Genomic DNA, 21059 nt, shown 5'->3' on the forward strand with positions numbered 1-21059 from the left:
AGGGAGCTGAAAGTCCATATTGCCCAGCGACAGCTCCGAAACCTAAAGGATCTGGAGAAGGTCTGTGTGGAGGAGTGGGCCAAAATCCCTGCTGCAGTGTGTGCAAACCTGGTCAAGACCTACAGGAAACGTATGATCTCTGTAATTGCAAACAAAGGTTTCTATACCAAATATTAAGTACTGCTTTTCTGATGTATCAAATACTTATGTCATGCAATAAAATGCAAATTAATTACTTAAAAATCATACAATGTGATTTTCTGGATTTTTGATTCTGTCTCTCACGGTTGAAGTGTACCTATGATAAAAATTACAGACCTCTACATGCTTTGTAAGTAGGAAAACCTGCAAAATCGGCAGTGTATCAAATACTCCCCAGTGTAGGTGTATGTGTGTTTTCATTAAACGTTTGTTTTCCAAGCCTTTCCCTTGAGTCGGGCATGTAGGCGGCTTGGGTTGGCTGAAATGAAATATAGAGGATGTCTTAAAGACAATCAAAAGTTGTCTTTGTACTTTATTTGTAAGAGTTTGTTAGGCTATTTGTTAAAGTTGCAACACAATATTGATTATTGAATTATCATGGATCTAGTTCAGTCTTATCAATCACTTTAACATATTTAATAATCTCTTACCTAGCTTGATGACTGTGGGCATTTTTGTGTACTTTTTGTTGTTCTTAATAGAGATAGTTAGAAGGGCCATAGGTCAAATTAGATTGTGTAGAAATGCTGGAAATGTGCTTTAGATGCCCCCAAAATGGGAGGACCTCCAGACCCCCTGCCAAGTTATGTCCCCCTCTGCAAATAGCACTGCTGGGTGATTTAAAAGTCATAGGCAATCGATCAATAATATCATAATCCTCTTAGCAAAAAATGTTAATTTTTAATTTACAATATGTAGATGGTTCAGAACTTGTGTGAAACATCACAGCACAGTTGAAAAATATATGGCAAATAGAAATCAAAACTGGATGGTGTTAAGAGATAGATGGGAGGGGTTGAGTGGAGCTGAAGGAAGGGACTAAAACAAACAAAAGATAACTATTGTAAAATATACAGTGGAGAAAAAATGTATTTAGTCAGCCACCAATTGTGCAAGTTCTCCCACTTAAAAAGATGAGAGAGGCCTGTAATTTTCATCATAGGTACACGTCAACTATGACAGACAAAATGAGAAAAAAAATCCAAAAACTCACATTGTAGGATTTTTAATGAATTTATTTGCAAATTATGGTGGAAAATAAGTATTTGGTCAATAACAAAAGTTTCTCAAGACTTTGTTATATACCCTTTGTTGGCATTGACACAGGTCAAACGTTTTCTGTAAGTCTTCACAAGGTTTTCACACACTGTTGCTGTTTTTTTGGCCCATTCCTCCATGAAGATCTCCTCTAGAGCAGTGATGTTTTGGGGCTGTCGCTGGGCAACACGGACTTTCAACTCCCTCCAAAGATTTTCTATGGGGTTGAGATCTGGAGACTGGCTAGGCCACTCCAGGACCTTGAAATGCTTCTTACGAAGCCACTCCTTTGTTGCCCGGGCGGTGTGTTTGGGATCATTGTCATGCTGAAAGACCCAGCCACGTTTCATCTTCAATGCCCTTGCTGATGGAAGGAGGTTTTCACTCAAAATCTCACGATACATGGCCCCATTCATTCTTTCCTTTACATGGATCAGTCGTCCTAGTCCCTTTGCAGAAAAATAGCCCCAAAGCATGATGTTTCCACCCCCATGCTTCACAGTAGGTATGGTGTTCTTTGGATGCAACTCAGCATTCTTTGTCCTCCAAACACGACGAGTTGAGTTTTCATCTGACCATATGACATTCTCCCAATCCTCTTCTGGATCATCCAAATGCACTCTAGCAAACTTCAGACAGGCCTGGACATGTACTGGCTTAAGCAGGGGGACACTTCTGGCACTGCAGGATTTGAGTCCCTGGCGGCGTAATGTGTTACTGATGGTAGGCTTTGTAACTTTGGTCCCAGCTCTCTGCAGGTCATTCACTAGGTCCCCCCATGTAGATCTGGGATTTTTGCTCACCGTTCTTGTGATCATTTTGACCCCAGGGGTGAGATCTTGCGTGGAGCCCCAGATCGAGGGAGATTATCAGTGGTCTTGTATGTCTTCCATTTCCTAATAATTGCTCCCACAGTTGATTTCTTCAAACCAAGCTGCTTACCTATTGCAGATTCAGTCTTCCCAGCCTGGTGCAGGTGTACAATTTTGTTTCTGGTGTCCTTTGACAGCTCTTTGGTCTTGGCCATAGTGGAGTTTGGAGTGTGACTGTTTGAGGTTGTGGACAGGTGTCTTTTATACTGATAACAAGTTCAAACAGGTGGCATTAATACAGGTAACGAGTGGAGGACAGAGGAGCCTCTTAAAGAAGAAGTTACAGGTCTGTGAGAGCCAGAAATCTTGCTTGTTTGTAGGTGACCAAATACTTATTTTCCACCATAATTTGCAAATAAATTCATTAAAAATCCTACAATGTGATTTTCTGGATTTTTTTTCTCAATTTGTCTGTCATAGTTGACGTGTACCTATGATGAAAATGACAGGCCTCTCTCATCTTTTTAAGTGGGAGAACTTGCACTATTGGTGGCTGACTAAATACTTTTTTTCCCCACTGTACTGTGTCCGTAAAATGTATATAGTATGTATAAGCTGGAAGTAGAAGCCTAAGTGTTGTTTTCCATTAGTTTACTCCAGTTATGGTTAGGGGAACATAATAAAGGAAAATACATTTAAAAAATATATGGGGAATTGGAAATGATGCAGACAATTACATTGATGGAAGCCACAATCTATCTGCAATATTAAAGCTGATCTACTCCCCCCCAAAATAAAAAGGTATAATAATTGTGTGTTCCCCACCTCTAAAACCAAAGTTGCACCCCTGCACACAGATATCAGATCCATGGACAACCACATCATATTTAGCTTACCTTGATTGGACTAAATTGTTTTTGGTATCTTTTAGTGTTCCTTTTACTTTAGCAGGCTTGAAATACCCATGTCAATCATAATAATATGCAATTTAGCAGACGCTTGTATCCAAAGCGACTTTAAGTCATGTGTGCATACATTTATACCTATGGGTGGTCCCGGGGATAGAACACACTACCCTTGCGTTACAAGCGCCATGCTCTACCAATTGAGCTACATAAGTACGTTAACCAATCGTTGCCTATGGGGTGGCGCTTCCACTGGCAGAGTAGGCTATTTAAAAGCCAGTGTGCGTTCGAGGGCACGGACCATTATAACATGAGAAGATGCAGACTTTCAAGTATCTTTTTTGGACGTATGAAAAGTTTATGCTACCATACCATGTTTGCAACGATGTATCTTTAATTGTTTTTGAATATATTTTACGTCTGGAACTAAATAGGGGATATGCAATTGGCACTTAGCTTGGTGCTCCTAAAGGCACCTGCCTTGCCCAGGATGGCGGACACTTGGAACCATAACATCAGCTCTTACAACCGGTCCTCTACGGACCCAGACCGATTCAGCAGCCTGGAGGATATAGATGTGACCGCCGACGGCAGTCCAGTGCTTCGAATCATGATATCAATCGTGTATTCTGTGGTTTGCGCAGCGGGTTTGGTAGGGAATTTGTTAGTCGTTTTCTTAATGAAAGTGAGACGAGGGAGAACAAGGTCCACCATACACTTTTTCGTTCTTAATTTGGCCATGACGGACTTCCAGTTTGTCCTGACCCTGCCTTTCTGGGCGGTGGACACCGCTCTGGACTTCAGCTGGCCGTTTGGGAACGCGATGTGCAAGATCATTCTCTCCGTCACTGTTATGAACATGTACGCGAGTGTGTTCTTTCTCACTGCTATGAGTGTCACGCGCTACTGGTCGGTTGCCTCGGCTCTAAAGGACCGGACTAGACACAGATATTGTTCGGTGAGATGGGTAAGCGCAGTACTCTGGGTCTCTGCCACTGTGGCCACCGCGCCAACGGCTATATTCTCCAAAATGACAAACATCGCTGGGGAGAAGCTCTGCCTTTTGCGGTTCCCGGAGGGCCAGCACTGGCTGGCTTTATATCACTTACAAAAAATCCTAATTGCCTTTGTTTTCCCCATGCTCATAGTATCAATTTGCTATGTGATGCTCCTACGATTCGTTCGCCAGAGGAGTATGAACCACAACCATCCTAAACGGAGTAACAGAGTCACTAAATCCGTTACCATTGTGGTTCTTTCATTCTTTTTGTGTTGGATGCCAAATCACGCCATCACTTTCTGGGGCGTCCTGGTCAAATTTAATGTGGTGAACTGGGACAAGTCTTACTATATGGTTCACACCTATGTTTTCCCTGTGACCGTGTGCCTGGCACATGCCAATAGTTGCTTGAACCCTGTTTTATATTGTCTCATGCGAAGAGAGTTCAGGAAAATGTTGAAGGATTTATTCTGGCGGGTTTCCTCACCTGCGAACAGCTGCCAAATACGTCCCTTTTCTGCAACTCCAAAAGCCTCTGTCCACGCTGACACCCAAACAGTAATACCTTTGAATGTCATAGACACCGACCTCTGTCAACTATCCATTGTAACAGATGCTTTGCAACGTCGCGACTAGGGATTCATATTTCCCCGAAAATCTACCAAATTCAGTACAGGGAATACTTCATATGTATCCCTTGAGTCCGGGAAGTACGGCAAAATTGGAACTGCCCAATTCAAAGCGTTTAAAACCAAGATATGGTCACTATGCCAGGGTTCTCCCCAAATAATAGGGGCGCTGTGCCACCTTGTCGGCTTGGATGCACCACTATGTAAAGATTTCAGAGCAAATGAAACTTATATTTAGTAATGAACTATATTTGATCGCCAATGACACTATTGTGAATTAAATTCCATAAATCCCGAGCGTTATCATGTTCCTCAATTAATTCAGTGCATATCTCGACACAGAGCGCGTTCAGGACGCACAGAGCGCACCTGGAGTATAGTGTTGTCGAATCATACAAACTATATAACGGCAGTCAAAAAACTGTCAACTGACTAAAGTTGCTACGCTTGCTAGATAACCTCCTTCAACGAATGACAAAGTATCTCTTATATTTTGCAAAATCGAGTTGATGATTATACAAATAACATATCAAATCATTAATAACGGGGAGATTAAAAATATAAATAGTTTAAATATCAAGGTATCTTAACAGGGACCAACTCTGTTATCCATATATATATCTACTTTCATACCGTTTGTTGATCACACAAACCGAAGCTCTCATATGGGCAGCAACTATGACAGGAGAAGATACAGTACAATTTTCACTCATGCCTCTCTGAATTGTTAACAAACTGTGACAGAGATGCCTATGTAGTGAATTGTGCATAGGCCTATCAAATTTGTGACTGTCTGGAGAGTCACATTGACGGCTCAAATAGGCACACGTTATTTTATAGGCTATACTGTAAGGGTTTCCTGTAGGGCAGAGCTCTCCGACCCTGTTCCTGAAGAGCTACCATCCTGTTGGTTTTCACACCAAACCTAATCTAGCGCACCTGATTCTAATAATTAGCTAGTTGATAAGAATCAGGGTAGTTACAACTGGAGTTGGAGTGAAAACCTAAAGGAGGGTAGCAGTGTCAATTATGCGTGTGCTTTGAATTTATGGCAACATTGTGTGAAGTAAATACCTGCGCTAAAGGCTTCCATGTGACAACCTGTTTGGATAATGTGCTATTTAATTTTTTGCTAATCTCCATGGTGTGTAGTTTGTGGAATTTTATTAGTGCGACATTGGGGGAAAATGTTGTAGGCTAATTTCCCGGGTCTTGTCATTAACCTTTTTCGGGAAATGTGAAGAGGGTACCTGGGACAGTCCCAGGATTCCGGTTACTCATGTTACTTCTTAGTTGTGACTATAGCCTATGCCTATTCCAAGGATTTATATAGTCTATACACTAGATGACTGACAGGGTGGGCTGTGTTGAAGCCACTGTGCCTTCATCTTGTCACTCCCCCACGTTGCAAAACATATTTTGGACGCTATAGCAATGCATTTATTAATGTCTACATTTGTTTTTGCCACATTTATTCTATTACAGACACCTTTATGCATACAAAATGAAAAAATATATAAAAAAATGTCCTTAAAGTATAATTTTTTTGAGATTGCTAATGTTGCTGTCCCCACTACAACAACAAAAAATACTTAAAATACATGTAATCTTGTCCTTGAAACATTTAATTAAAATACTGTAGAATTCCATTAATTCCTGTGGAGGACTGCTTCTACTGGGGAGTGCCAATATGGCCGACCGATGGCCAGGGTTTATGAACATCATTGGCCTATTCTATTATCAACTACAAGGAGAACTTTGGAAACATCTGTGATGTAAATATTGAAAAGGTTTCTGTGACTGATGCCTGTGAAATATGTGTACTCTTCGCTAAAAACAAATGTAATGACTGATATGTCGACCATACATCTGCATAATAAAATTATTTCTCATGGCCATTTGTTGTCTCATTTAGCAGTGATGTTTGGCACTAAACAAAAATAAGTGGGAAATCATCAACACAATAAAAACGAGACATTTTGGAAAACCGTCAGTGCCAAGGGTAAGACAGAAGTGGCAGTCCATTGCTCACTGGTTGAGCTATGGAGCTAATATACGATAATTGAATTTGTCCAAATACTTATGACTTCTTCAAATGGAGGGACTAGATACATAAGGTCCTTTCATTTCTGAATGGTTAAAGAGATATGTATGAAAATACCCTCAAATAAAAGGTGACATTCTGTACTGTCGCCTCATATGAAACATTTAATCTCAAATCCAAAATGCTGGAGTATAGAGCCAAATTAATTGTAGCTCCTAACCCAGTATGTCCACTGAGGGGCCACTATAGTCAATACATCATTCATTCAATCTGAACATGGACTTAACAAGACAACAAAAACAGCAAAATATGTAGGAGAAAACGAAGGGAATTATTGAGCCATACATGGTCCTGTGTAGCTCAGTTGGTAGAGCATGGCGTTTGCAACGCCATGGTTGTGGGTTTGATTCCCACAGGGGGCCAGTATGAAAGAAAAAAAAATATGTATGCACTCACTAACTGTAAGTCACTCTGGATAAGAGCATCTACTAAATGACTACAATGTAAAATGCTGTGTTTAATATATATTCTAAAATAAACAAAAAACCAAGTCACAACAGGTTATTTTCAGTTTCGACCCACATGGGTGTTGTTTTCCAAGTGAAGGTTATCCTGCTCGCTAACAAATTACTTCACATTTTATAACCCTTCTTTAACCTGTCAATCTCTACAAAGTAAAACATCATAACCTTAATAATCTACCACACACCAGTTTACCTGCCTCTATCGATTCACTTTAGACAGAATCACTGAAAGGGGTCTACATGGCTGAGGGGCTATAAAGTATATGCCATATAAATCCCTATGGTATTTGTGCAATTGAGTAATGGGGGAGGTCATGAACTACTGACAACCTTTTATGAGATTATTAAGGGCCATAGAGATCCACAGGGCTACACACACACTATTGTACAGCATATACTGCTCAAGGCACATTACTGTAACAGCACTGTGTACACACTCAGTGTACCATGTCCGCTGAAATTACCCTATAGGTTTCCATTTCATAGCTCCAGAGCATTATCCTGTTCAATAACTAATTTAGAATTGACACAATTACTGCAATCCCCAAGTCTGAATATTGCTAGTTTGCATTGCCTAAGAGTAAACAATACTCAGTGGAAATAAGGATACTTTATCAGGAAGCAGTAATCCGAAAATAGAATATTGTAAGGCAAATAAATTATATTTGCAATAAAAATACATTTACTCAGCTGTATACACAATGGCCCAGAGGTACTTTCACAATCGCAAAAGGAAAATCTAATCTATAGTTACACAATAATAGTAACTGACACCATTTCTTATCTGCCTTTATTTTTAGCAATTTGTGAAAATTAACTTTACAGATATATTACGTAATAAGATTAGGTAAACAGTTGCAATAGTAACCTCTTTCTGTCTCAGGTTCATGTAACTGCTTGGGTGGTTTTGAAATCCAAATACACCTGTAATATACCGTGAGGGGAAAAAGTATTTGATCCCCTGCTGATTTTGTACGTTTGCCCAATGACAAAGAAATACTTTTAATTTTAATGGTAGGTTTATTTAAACAGTGAGAGACAGAATAACAACAACAAAAAATCCTGAAAAACGCATGTCAAAAATTGATTTGCATTTTAATGAAGGAAATAAGTATTTGACCCCTCTGCAAAACATGACTTAGTACTTGGTGGCAAAACCCTTGTTGGCAATCACAGTGGTCAGACGTTTCTTGTAGTTGGCCACCAGGTTTGCACACATCTCAGGAGGGATTTTGTCCCACTCCTCTTTGCAGATCTTCTCCAAGTCATTAAGGTTTCGAGGCTAACATTTGGCAACTCGAACCTTCAGCTCCCTCCACAGATTTCCTATGGGATTAAGGTCGGGAGACTGGCTAGGCCACTCCAGGACCTTAATGTACTTCTTCTTGAGCCACTCCTTTGTTGCTTTGGCCGTGTGTTTTGGGTCATTGTAATGCTGGAATACCCATCCACGACCCATTTTCAATGCCCTGGCTGAGGGAAGGAGGTTCTCACCCAAGATTTGACGGTACATGGCCCCGTCCATCGTCCCTTTGATGCGGTGAAGTTGTCCTGTCCCCTTAGCAGAAAAACACCCCCAAAGCATAATGTTTCCACCTCCATGTTTGACGGTGGGGATGGTGTTCTTGGGGTCATAGGCAGCATTCCTCCTCCTCCAAACACGGCGAGTTGAGTTGATGCCAAAGAGCTCCATTTTGGTCTCATCTGACCACAACACTTTCACCCAGTTCTCCTCCGCATCAAATCTTGGGTGAGAACCTCCTTCCCTCAGCCAGGGCATTGAAAATGGGTCGTGGATGGGTATTCCAGCATGACAATGACCCAAAACACACGGCCAAGGCAACAAAGGAGTGGTTCAAGAAGAAGCACATTAAGGTCCTGGAGTGGCCTAGCCAGTCTCCAGACCTTAATCCCATAGAAAATCTGTGGAGGGAGCTGAAGGTTTGAGTTGCCAAACGTCAGACTCGAAACCTTAATGACTTGGAGAAGATCTGCAAAGAGGATTGGGACAAAATCCCTCCTGAGATGTGTGCAAACCTGGTGGCCAACAACAAGAAACGTCTGACCTCTGTGATTGCCAACAAGGGTTTTGCCACCAAGTACTAAGTCATGTTTTGCAGAGGGGTCAAATACTTATTTCCCTCATTAAAATGCAAATCAATTTATAACATTTTTGACATGCGTCTTTCAGGATTTTTTTGTTGTTATTCTGTCTCTCACTGTTCAAATAAACCTACCATTAAAATTATAGGCCGATCATGTCTTTGTCAGTGCGCAAACGTACAAAATCAGCAGGGGATCAAATACTTGTTTCCCTCACTGTAGCTAAGAAAACTACAAATATAAGCTTTAGTAGTTTAGCATTAGCTAGCTAGGTTGATGCAATCATGCAGCCACAAGCTAACGTTAATTATATAGACTCACTAACCAGGTATCCATCCCACCTTTTTATGTGAGCAAAGTACATGTGGGTTAAAAAAAATGCCATGACAGTTTTCGGGAAAACTTTACTATTGTCGAGAAAACAAAATACTCTAGACAAGGTTGGATCTTTTTGTGTCGATAAAATTAATTCTGCAAGAAATGTCGATGGAAGCGCTTTTATGCGCAAATATTGCTATATTAACCATCATATCGAAGTAAACATGGAGTCACGCGATGACAGGTTGTGTGGTCCTCCCACTACGACTCGCCAGGAAAGCATGCAGTTTATAAGGCTACACAGGGTAAAGAAGATGAAACTATCTGTTGCTGCTACCAAAGACCAAGGGATTCTGAAGTTCCTGAAAATGTTAGTCAGCCAGTTTGTTAGTCCATTAATGTTAGCATATTCTTTTATTTACACTGCTGGTGATTATTCACAAATGTTTGTGGTGAAAATGTCACTGTCTTAAAAGTAAAAAACCTACAAATTCCACCACAGAGCAGTCTAAACAGACAATATGAACACGTTTGTCCAACCATAACAGTTAAATGGCTAATGCATTTTTTTATTAAATGTTTTGGACATAATAGACAAAAAAACAGGAAATCAGCTCCAAGTGATTTTAATTTAAGAAAGAAACGTGATCGTATACAAATGTAAGCAAGGTTTGACATTGTTATGTTTTAGTCAAACATTATATCGATTTCGGCTTCTTGAGGTCAATTTGCTGTCTACAAATTATTTGTAATTATGTTCCGGACCCCCGACCATCCGCTCAAGAAAAAATAATCCCGCAGCTAAATCTAGTTGATGATCCCTGGTGTATAGTGTTAAATGAACCCTTGCAACGAACAACCATATGTGTGTTTAGAAAGATTCTGATAGTCAAATATTTATCTTTTTTTTTATGTGTATGTAACATCAAAAGTGTAATTATTGAAAGATAATTTCATCACACTTCTCTCTTTCAATTATAGTTGTGTCACGTTCGTTGAATGACGGGTCAGACCAAGGCGCAGCGTGATATACGTACATGTTTATTTTAACGATTAAACACACGACAAAACAACAAAGGAAACGAAACGTGAAGTCCAAGGTAGAACACACACACACACACACACACACACACACACACACACACACACACACACACACACACACACACACACACACACACACACACACACACACACACACACACACACACACACACACACACACACACACACACACACACACACACACACACACACACACACACACACACACACACACACACACACACACACACACACACACACACACACACACACACACACACACACACACACACACACACACACACACACACACACACACACACACACACACACACACACACACACACACACACACACACACACACACACACACACACACACACACACACACACACACACACACACACACACACACACACACACACACACACACACACACACACACACACACACACACACACACACACACACACACACACACACACACACACACACACACACACACACACACAACCTTACAAGGAACAACATCCCACAACTAGACAGTGCCAATAGGCTGCTTAAGTATTGCCCCCAATCAGAGACAACGAGCGACAGCTGCCTCTGATTGGGAACCACACCGGCCAACATAGAACTAGACATACTAGATCCTCATACATAGAACAAGCACAACAAGGAATATACACACCCTGACTCAACATATAAGCGTCCCCTGAGTCAGGGCGTGACAAGTTGCTAGTTTTTTATTAAATATTTCAGTATTTTCCATACTTTTTATATTGATTCATAAAATCAAATTTTTTTCTTCAAAAAGCACTTAAATGGTTCTTCGTCTATAGGATTAAAATGTAACCCTGCCTTACATAAAGCTTACAGAATTAATTGCAGAAGAGCACTGCAGTCAGATGAACAGATAATAGGTTGTGACAGAATTAAAATTATTTTCTACATTGAAACCTGTCTGTCTTTTTTTGTTTTAAAAGTCTACTGCTTAACATTGTGAGTGTATATATATATTATAATATTTAAAGACATTGTAAGCATAACACTCAGCCCTGCTATAGTACTTCATTAAACTACAAAGTATGTTGTCCATTGAAGTTGTTGTCTCTGGATCTTTTGATATCAGATTCAGAATGAATAATAACAGGGTTTGTGGTAGTTTGAAAGGTCCACCTTAGGCCAGAAGTGTTTCCAATTCACATGACCTGACAAGAAAAAACCCAGCCCTATAGTCATAGCACAGATGAAAAGGGAAGCTATCTATAATTATAATATTTTGTCATAGCCTATGAATAGGACCCAGAGTTTTACCTGACCAGGTCATGAGATCAGGAAAAACTCCAGGCCCCAGAAAAGACATGTATGAATTTTGCCACACCACTTTTGAACCACACCACGTAAACTACCTCTGGCATACAAAGTCTGTCCACGAGAGATTAATGTGTTTGACCCAAACCTACAAAGCTTATTCACATTTACATAAAAACAATTTTATAGCAAATCTGGACCTAAAATTATTGGTCCATTTATTATCAAGAAATCAAGTTGCTCTTGTATCAATAAGAAAAACAATGTCATTACTTTGTGGAAATGTCAGTAGGCTTTTTAGTGATGACTTGGTAAAAGTGATAAGCTATTACAATGCCAGTTAGTATTAGCTATCTATTTAAAGTGCAGAAGATTCAACCAGGCACATCATTGTTTCCCTCAACATATAAGGAGATATAATGGAAACATAAGGAAAACATAATAACAATCGAAACATATCCCTCAGAAAGCTTATAAAGAAAAAAAACTATTTACACAAAAATGTATGCACGCATGACTGTAAGTCGCTTTGGATAAAAGCGTCTGCTAAATGGCATATTATTATTATTATATTATATTATTATTATTTCTCATCTCAACATGTTGTTAGTGGGCAGCCCGCATGCAGATGCTTAGAGTCAGTGCACTTTTGCGGTACAGTATGATCGTGCCCGGCCTGATGGCTGCTCAGCAGTTTGTAGAAGGAAGGGTCATTGTTTTGGCGAACTCCTCGTAGTGGACACGTCCGTCTGGTCCCACACCAGTCTCTTTCAGCAGCTCGTCAACTGCAGGGAAGTGAGAAGATGACGCCCACACAACTTAATTATAACTCATCGAATCAGTCATTTCATCACTGGTCTTTGAATGTTTTAAGACATTTTATGACTACTGGTATACAATCTCTGTCATACATATGTCAAATGTCAAGTGTTTTTCAAACAGAATATACAGTTTGGGTGTAATAAAGTAACAAAGTAATTCAATTACATTTACTACCATTGAAATGTTGTTAAGTTGGTACAATAATGCACACCCGTGATTCTGGATGTGTGGGGTTTGTACAAACAAACACAATGCACATACATACACTCTACACTCTCTCGTATACATGTGGCACGCGTGTTTATGACCCTTACCTTCTTTATCAGTGAGCTTCTCTCCCAGCCCGGTGAGCTTGGCCCGGAGCTCCGAGGCTAGGATGTAGCCCTTCTTCTGCTTGTCCGTCATCCTCATGGCCTCCAGGATCTCTGCTCTGGGATCCTCCTGCTGGATCTGCTGGTGCATCATGGTCAGGAAGGTGGAGAAGTCCAGCTCTCCGCCCTTATCTAGTGGAACGGAGGGAGAGTGGTTGATTGAATGATCGATCAAATGATTGGTTGAATATGAAATTGATTGATTGTAAGGGATAGTTTAGCAATGACAAGATATTGAAAGACGGACAGCCAGGCGGACGGGCAGACAGACAGATAGACAGACACATAGACAGACAGATTGACTGACCGACCGACAGACAGACATGCGTACCTATCTTGGAGATTTGCAGGTGTCTGTCCACCTCAATGAAAGTGGGGCTGACCCCCAGGCAGCGCATAACTATAATCAGGTCCTTGGCCTCAATTTTACCCTTGTGCTTCTTGTCATAGAGTGAAAAGCATTCCTTGAATTCTGTGAGAAAGAAGAGGTTGTCACATTTCCACAGCTCTTCTAGGTATGTCTATGTAGGCTTCTAATGGCTATTCCCCTGAGGAGATCAAACCATAGAAATGGAATGAATAGAACGGACATCCCCATACAGGTTAATTATGCCATAATAAATGGACTGTCGGACATTTTAAGTGTACCCATGAGTTTACCTGTCAAATGTCCATGGTCAGAGGTTTCAAGACCGTTCTAATCCTTCTAATTCAATAGGTTTAGTTTAGTTTACTAAGATCACGATTAGCTACTGCACATTCCTTGGGTTCACATAAAATGTACAAATACAGTGTATTCAGACCCCTTGACTTTTTCCACATTTTGTTACGTTACAGCCTTATTCTAAAGTTGATTAAATCGTTTTTTCCCTCATCAATCTACACACAATACCCCTTAATGACGAAGCAAAAACAAGTTTTTTATTTTTTTGCAAATGTATAAAATAAAAAAATCTATAAAATATTATATTTACATAAGTATTCAGACCATTTACTCAGTACTTTGCACCTTTGGAAGCGAGTACAGCCTCAAGTCTTCTTGGGTATGACGCTACAAGCTTGGCACACATGTATTTGGGGAGTTTCTCCCATTCTTCTCTGCAGATCCTCTCAAGCTCTGTCAGGTTGGATGGGGAGCGTCGCTGCACGGCTATTTTCAGGTCTCTACAGAGATGTTCGATCAGTTTCAAGTCCTGGGTCTGGCTGGGCCACTCAAGGACATTCAGAGACTTGTCCCGAAGCCACTCCTGTGTTGTCTTGGCTGTGTGCTTAGGGTCGTTGTCCTGATGGAAGGTGAACCTTCGCCCCAGTCTGAGGTCCTGAGCGCTCTGGAGCAAGTTTTCATCAAGGATCTCTCTTTAATTTGCTCCGTTCATCTTTCCCTCGATCCAGAATAGTCTCTCAGTCACTGCCGCTGATAAACATCCACACAGCATGATGCTGCCACCACCACGCTCCACCATAGGGATGGTGCCAGGCTTCCTCCAGACGTGACGCTTGGCATTCAGGCCAAAGAGTTCAATCTTGGTTTCATCAGACCAGAGAATCTTGTTTCTCATGGTCTGAGAGTCCTTTAGGTGCCTTTGGCAAACTCCAAGTGGGCTGTCATGTGCCTTTTACTGAGGAGTGGATGCCGTCTGGCCACTCTACCATAAAGGCCTGATTGGTGGAGTGCTGCAGAGATGATTGTCCTTCTGGAAGGTTCTCCCATCTCCACAGAGGAACTCCCTGACCAAGGCCCTTCTCCCCCGATTGCTCAGTTTGGCCGGGCAGCCAGCTCTAGGAAAGGTCTTGGTGCTTCCAAACTTCTTCCATTGAAGAATGATGGAGGCCACTGTGTTTTTGAGGACCTTCAATGCTGCAGACATTTTTTGGTACCCTTCCCCAGATCTGTGCCTTGACACAATCCTGTCTCGGAGCTCTACAGACAATTCCTTCGACCTCAGGCTTGGTTTTTGCTCTGACATGCACTGTCAACTGTGGGACCTTATATAGACAGGTGTGTGCCTTTCCAAATCATGTCAAATCAATTGAATGTACCACAGGTGGACTCCAATCAAGTTGTAGAAACATCTCAAGGATGATAAATGGAAACAGGATGCACCTGAGCTCAATTTCTAGTCTCATAGCAAAGGGTCTGAATACTTATGTAAATAAGTTATTTCTATTTTTATATAAATAAATGTTTTCACTTTGTCATCATGGGGTATTGTGTGTAGATTGATGAGGCTTTTTATTTTATTTAATTCATTTTAGAATAAGGCTGTAACATAACAAAATGTGGAAAAAGTCAAGGGGTCTGAATAATTTCCGAATGCACTGTAAGTACAGAACAGCTATAGACAAGAACAACATAAGATATTACATTACATTTTAAATAAAAACTAGGAGTTAAATAATAAGAACACCTTTCTACTACTGAGAAAAAAAAAGGTTAATAATGTATTGTGTCATTTTGGATTCACTTTTATTGTAAATAAGAATATAATATGTTTCTAAACACTTCTACACTAATATGGATGCTACCATGATTATGGATAGTCCTGAATGAATCGTGAATAATGAGTGAGAAAGTTACAGACGTACAAATATCAACCCCCCCCCCCCCCCCCCCCAAAAAAAAAAATTGCTAACCTCCCCTGTTATTGTAATGGTGAGAGGTTAGCATGTCTTGGGGGTATGATATTTGTACATCTGTAACTTTCTCATTCATCATTATTCACGATCCATTCAGGATTATTCGTAATCATGGTAGCATCCACATTAATGTAGAAGTATTTAGAAACATATTCTATTCTTATTTATAATAAAAGTGACTCCAAAATGACACAATACATTATTTACCATTCATATATATTGAGCACAAAATCATCTGAAACACAATCAAAACAAACAGCAAATGCATCCAACAAATTTGTAAAGTCTCAAACTTGATGTAGTTATTGCGTGCTATGAATAAGGGATCAAATACTTAACTTTTTACTACTTGAATCCACATATAAGTGAATTTGTCCCAATACTTTTGGCCACCTAAAATGAAGAGACTATGTACAAAAAGTGCTGTAATTTCTAAACGGTTCACCCGATATGGATGAAAATACCCTCAAATTGAAGCTGACAGTCAAAAATTGAAGCTGACAGTCTGCACTTGACAGTCTGACAGTCTAACCCCATAGTCATTGTACATTTCAAATTCAAAGTGCTGGAGTACAGAGCCAAAACAACAACACATTTGTCACTGTCCCAATACTTTTGGAGCTCACTGTACAGATTCATATTGTTATATACAGTACAGTTAAATTACAAATGTAGAAAGAGGAGCGGCGCTGTGATAGAATATGTTTGTTTTTTATCCGTTTTTTTTAAAGCTAAACTTGCTTTTTGCCTGGGTACAGTGAAGAAACCTATAATGGGGTATGTATGACTGTTTGAAGTGTATGCAAATAGATTATACATGTGGTTAGGCATTTTCAACACACACATTATTTTTTTAAAGACCAGAAGAGAAGTAGTCCATTTCTCCTTAACCCTCAACCATGAAAGACTATAATGCATGTTGTTGATGTTAGTTGTGTGTGCAGTTAAGGGTAAGGTGTGCTGTTAAACTCACTGTGTTAAGCATAAAGCCCATTTATCTCACAGACTGAACTAGTAGATTAAGACACCACGGTGCCGGCGTGAGACAAGGCTCGGAAAACGTACCTCAATCCAGGGATGACAAATGCGTTGTACTCCGAATTGTCCCATTATCCCAATTGCTACACTGAGAAAATTGAGCGACAGCTAAAAAACTAACAGTCGTTCAATCTTCTCTGTGTAACAGTTGTGATAATGGGACAATTCAGAGTACAACGCATTTCTCATCCCTGGATTGAGGTACGTTTTCCGAGCCATATTTTGCGCCGGCTCCCCGATGTCTTAAGCTACACAGGAAGCCTGTCCAACCTTAGTGCAGCTGTAAGCAAGCCGGTCTGATCTGCTGGCTAAGACTGAACTAGAGCATTATACTCTTCATTGGGAGATACAGGTCAGTCTTAATCGAGACAGTATCTGCAGTCACCGCTCATTAATCTTTGATGAGGGATTACAGCCGTCAGGATTTGCTGCGATCACACAGAGGAGAGCATAGGCTGCCTACTGAAAGGCAAGCACAGAAGGGCCATTTAACTATATATGGGTTGCATGGTGCACTGAATACTAGCCCTTGATCATGACTCTCAGTTCCATTACATTACATATAAGAGTCATTGGACAAAGGCGTCTTCTGTAGGGGGGAGTTTTGTTAAGAGCCCCAACGCTGGGTCTGAACGTTAACATGCATCGTTTGTGGTACGGTTTTGGAAGCACAAGGACCTTATCTTTCATATCAGGTTAAATTGATACACACCTTTATAAGGTTAGGGTCAGTGTTCCCACACAGCCATATCTTCATGTTACAGCGCATGTTTACGGAAGACAGAGGAACAACCTGTGCTAACTAGCTATCTAGCATGCTCCAAACACCTGTGTGTAACAGAAACGTGTCGTCACTGAAAAATACTGTCGGCTGCAACTGTGATAAAGCCGGTTAAAATAGTACGTGTATATTTTGCATTTGTGAAATTATTTTGATGTGATATGAAAATAAAGGCCTTTATGTTTCTAGAACCGTATTGCAATCGAGAATCGATTCATGTGGCACTCCTCCCGAGTGGCGCAGTGGTCTAAGGCACTGCATCGCAGTGTTAGCTGTGCCACTAGAGATCCTGGTTCGAATCCAGGCTCTGTCGTAGCTGGCCGCGACTGGGAGACCCATGAGGCGGCGCACAAGTCGTCCAGGGTAGGGGAGGGAATGGCCGGCAGGGATGTAGCTCAGTTGGTAGAGCATGGCGTTTGCAACGCCAGGGTTGTGTATTTGATTCCCACGGGGGGCCAGTATGAAAACTAAAAAAATTATGTATGCACTCACTAACTGTAAGTCACTCTGGATAAGAGTGTCTGCTAAATATTTGGCTGTTTTGGATGCCAGTCAGTCTACCTCTGAAAATAACATTAGGACCTTAAGGGGTAAAGGTAGGCACCTTAAGACTACATCTTGGGCTAGGTGCATACATGATGCATGATAGCACCAATCAGATGCTTTCAAGATATATTGGTATACATAAACTAGTCCTCCACAGTCTGTAATATCCTATTAAAAATATTGTTGAACAGTTTTATGATCGACATTTGACAACAAAACTATCAAAAGACTGGTGATATAAGTGATTCATTGTGTGTGTCTTCTCAACAGGAACGTTAACACAAATGGGGTGCATTGTGTTGTGGCAGGCACACGGAAAATTACGTGGAATAGAAGTCTGTTCACATCAACATCCAGCAATAAGAAGTAGTCCTGGAATGTAGGCTTCTGTGAAATTGTAGTAGTTTTCATCTTATTTGCCAATTTATTGAGTATCGATCAGAGACTATCCTAAGCCCAATCATCAAGATAGTGGACATTTTCAAACAGTAACGCAATGTAAAACGATTATAAATAGGTTGTGCGTACCAGGAATTAATTTAAATGAATACCCACGATTATTTCGACATGTGATTAACAATCGTGCCTTGTGCCGTACTCGCCTAAAATTATCACCGTTATCCAATTCAACATATATGCACACAGCCTAACGCGCCTTACCATTTATTTGGTCTTGAGTCAGGAACTTTGCCTGTAACAAAAGAAGAGAAGCACGTAACTTTTACACGCAAGTAACTATTTCTAGTGTAGGCTACATCTAACTATTAGCCGACTATTGTACATAACGATTTCACTGGAATAACTTCCTTACCATCGTGGTTACGCTCAGTCAGTGCTCCTAGACACACTCGACGTGTCAGGTCCGCTTGTTTTACCTGCGTGAGTAACCTTTATTTTGTAGTTTGCGATATGTTGCCATGCGATATGTTGCCAGTGTTGCCATGAGCACACGGTGAACTAGACACCACACCAACTATAGGCTACTATGCTATTTATCTCCGATCACCATGAAACGGTCGGTCACAATAAAGGCACAATCCTTAATTTGTGTTTTAGCCGAAAGGCAGACTTGACCCACCGCTTGGTTTGCTGTAGGGGTGTAGAAATGTAGCCTAGCCTACTACTAAGTTCGTAAATGGGGAAATACAGTATGTGTAGGGGAGAGCCGGGATGAAAGTAACACCGGGTGGAACTAACACGCCCATTTCCTCTGGTAAACAGAAGCTAAAATTATGTAGTGAAGTCAGCACATTCCTAATGTAGAGGATGAGCATGTTTCGCAGAGTTCATTTTCAAAAAGGGATTTTAACCGATGTAAGTAACGGACCCGGAAGTGCTTTTCGGTTGTAGAGTTGTGTTTAGTTGTTTAAGGTTCCAAACATGTCATTTTCTTAACACATCTAGAGACTAAATGACAGCATAGGTTTCCAGTATCATGCTAGCTAGTCTTAGTTGTTAGCCTAGGAGAAGTTCCAGGAGAGACGGGTGGGACAAAAGTAAGACAACATTAACTCATGACCTGGAATAAAATAAAATAAAGTTTAAGCACAGGCCATTGTCTCCTCTAGTTCAGATTGCTTTTAGAATGTTAGCACAATATCAAATCAAATTGTATTTGTCACATGCGCCGAATACAGCAGGTCTAGACCTTACCGTGAAATGCTTACAAGCACCCAGGGGAACAGACACATCCAACTGACTGGCATTGCCTTCTGCCTGGATTCAGCCCACTGTCTCCAGTTATTGTATTTAGTGGAACATGTGACCTGTCTTCTCTTCTGGTAATGTCTCACCAAACTTGCTCTAGGCCTCATTATCCATGATATGGCACTATGGCACTATACAGGTTATTATTATATTATGCCACACCCTTTGTGTGTGTGTGTTGTTTTAGTTGTGTGTATCTCTACAGCTTATACCTCCAACACCATGTACATCCAGGTTGTTGAGGTGGACATAGGCGAGTCGTCTAAGTTCATGGGGGTCCATATAAGAAGCTGAATACACTACCTTACATGTTTTATGTGGGTTAAGGTGCATGTTTTATATGTGTGAGCTTGTCTTATCTCTGGTGTACTGTGTGATCTTAGGAATGCTTCCACTAATCCCCATCTTTCTTTCTCTCTGTGCCTGAGGACACCCTGGCCTGATGACTCCTGGCTGTGCTTGTCTCCTTCTGGTCATGCTGCCTATCCCATGCTGCTAACTCCCTGGCGTGCCCGGACTGATCCCTGACTACCATGCCACTTACCCACCTCACCCACATACTGTACCTTGACTTCCTAAAGCATGAAAAGCCATCTGACCTTACAGTCTTGGAAGTGTTTGTGCACTGTCATTTAATAAACCTGTAAACAATACAATCATTACATTCATTGCATATTGCATCTCGGGTGAAAAATACATTCTACTCTAAATCTCGTTTTAACTTTATCATTTCACTTAATAAATGTTTTATCTTTCTTATTCAAACTGTGAATAATGTTCTGTAAACGAGTTCATGGCAACAAATCCAATGCATTTAATTAAAAAGTGCTTGTTCAGTAAGCACCACTTTTATTTTGAAACAGACCAGGGGTGAAAACAGACATCTGCAACCTGATTGGCTGAATGTGGTAAGCACCATCCCGGTGTAGCATTAGCCACTGTAGCATAGTGGTGGAAAGTTGTGTTTTATTAAGACAGTCTCTTTTTTTTTTCACCGACGAGGCATTAAATTGAGTTAAGGAGGAAACTGACACCTTTGCAGCCTGAATGGAGGATGCTTTATTTACGAGCCAGTCCATGGGGGAAACGAGTGTATTGCCGGCTGTGCACATTAAATTCGGACGTAAGATGACAAACGACATAAAACGGGTAATACCGCCATCTTGCGGCCGTTGGGCTATAATTAAACAATAAGGCCAGAGGGGGTGTGGTATAATATGGTCAATAT

General features: G+C 40.7%; 2 protein-coding genes across 2 annotated transcripts; one reads left to right on the forward strand and one right to left on the reverse strand.

Moving 5' to 3' along the window:
- Positions 1-3443: 3443 nt before the first annotated feature.
- Positions 3444-4592, forward strand: LOC311135389 (relaxin-3 receptor 1-like; the record flags this gene model as incomplete). The annotated part of the gene is made up of 1 exon (XM_084169324.1): positions 3444-4592. Exon 1 carries the CDS (start codon positions 3447-3449, stop codon positions 4590-4592), a length of 1146 nt encoding a protein of 381 aa, XP_084025450.1. The 5' UTR covers positions 3444-3446.
- Positions 4593-12066: 7474 nt separating this feature from the next.
- Positions 12067-19224, reverse strand: LOC311134466 (calmodulin-like protein 4). Its single transcript, XM_084168149.1, has 5 exons — positions 18936-19224; positions 18785-18815; positions 13454-13594; positions 13066-13254; positions 12067-12714 (listed from the first exon to the last, which is right to left on the reverse strand). The coding sequence occupies exons 1-5, from the start codon at positions 18936-18938 to the stop codon at positions 12617-12619; spliced, it is 462 nt and encodes a 153-aa protein (XP_084024275.1). The 5' UTR covers positions 18939-19224; the 3' UTR covers positions 12067-12616.
- Positions 19225-21059: the final 1835 nt, after the last annotated feature.

Source organism: Coregonus lavaretus (genome assembly GCF_964263955.1).
Source record: "Coregonus lavaretus genome assembly, chromosome: 9".
Lineage (NCBI taxonomy): Eukaryota > Metazoa > Chordata > Actinopteri > Salmoniformes > Salmonidae > Coregonus > Coregonus lavaretus.

Excerpts from the sequence above, each read along its gene's own strand:
- LOC311134466 (XM_084168149.1), bottom strand. Across the intron at positions 13,255-13,453 it reads CCTGCAAATCTCCAAGATAG|ATAAGGGCGGAGAGCTGGAC; the intron begins GTACGCATGTCT and ends CCGTTCCACTAG. Across the intron at positions 12,715-13,065 it reads GAAGCTCACTGATAAAGAAG|TTGACGAGCTGCTGAAAGAG; the intron begins GTAAGGGTCATA and ends ACTTCCCTGCAG.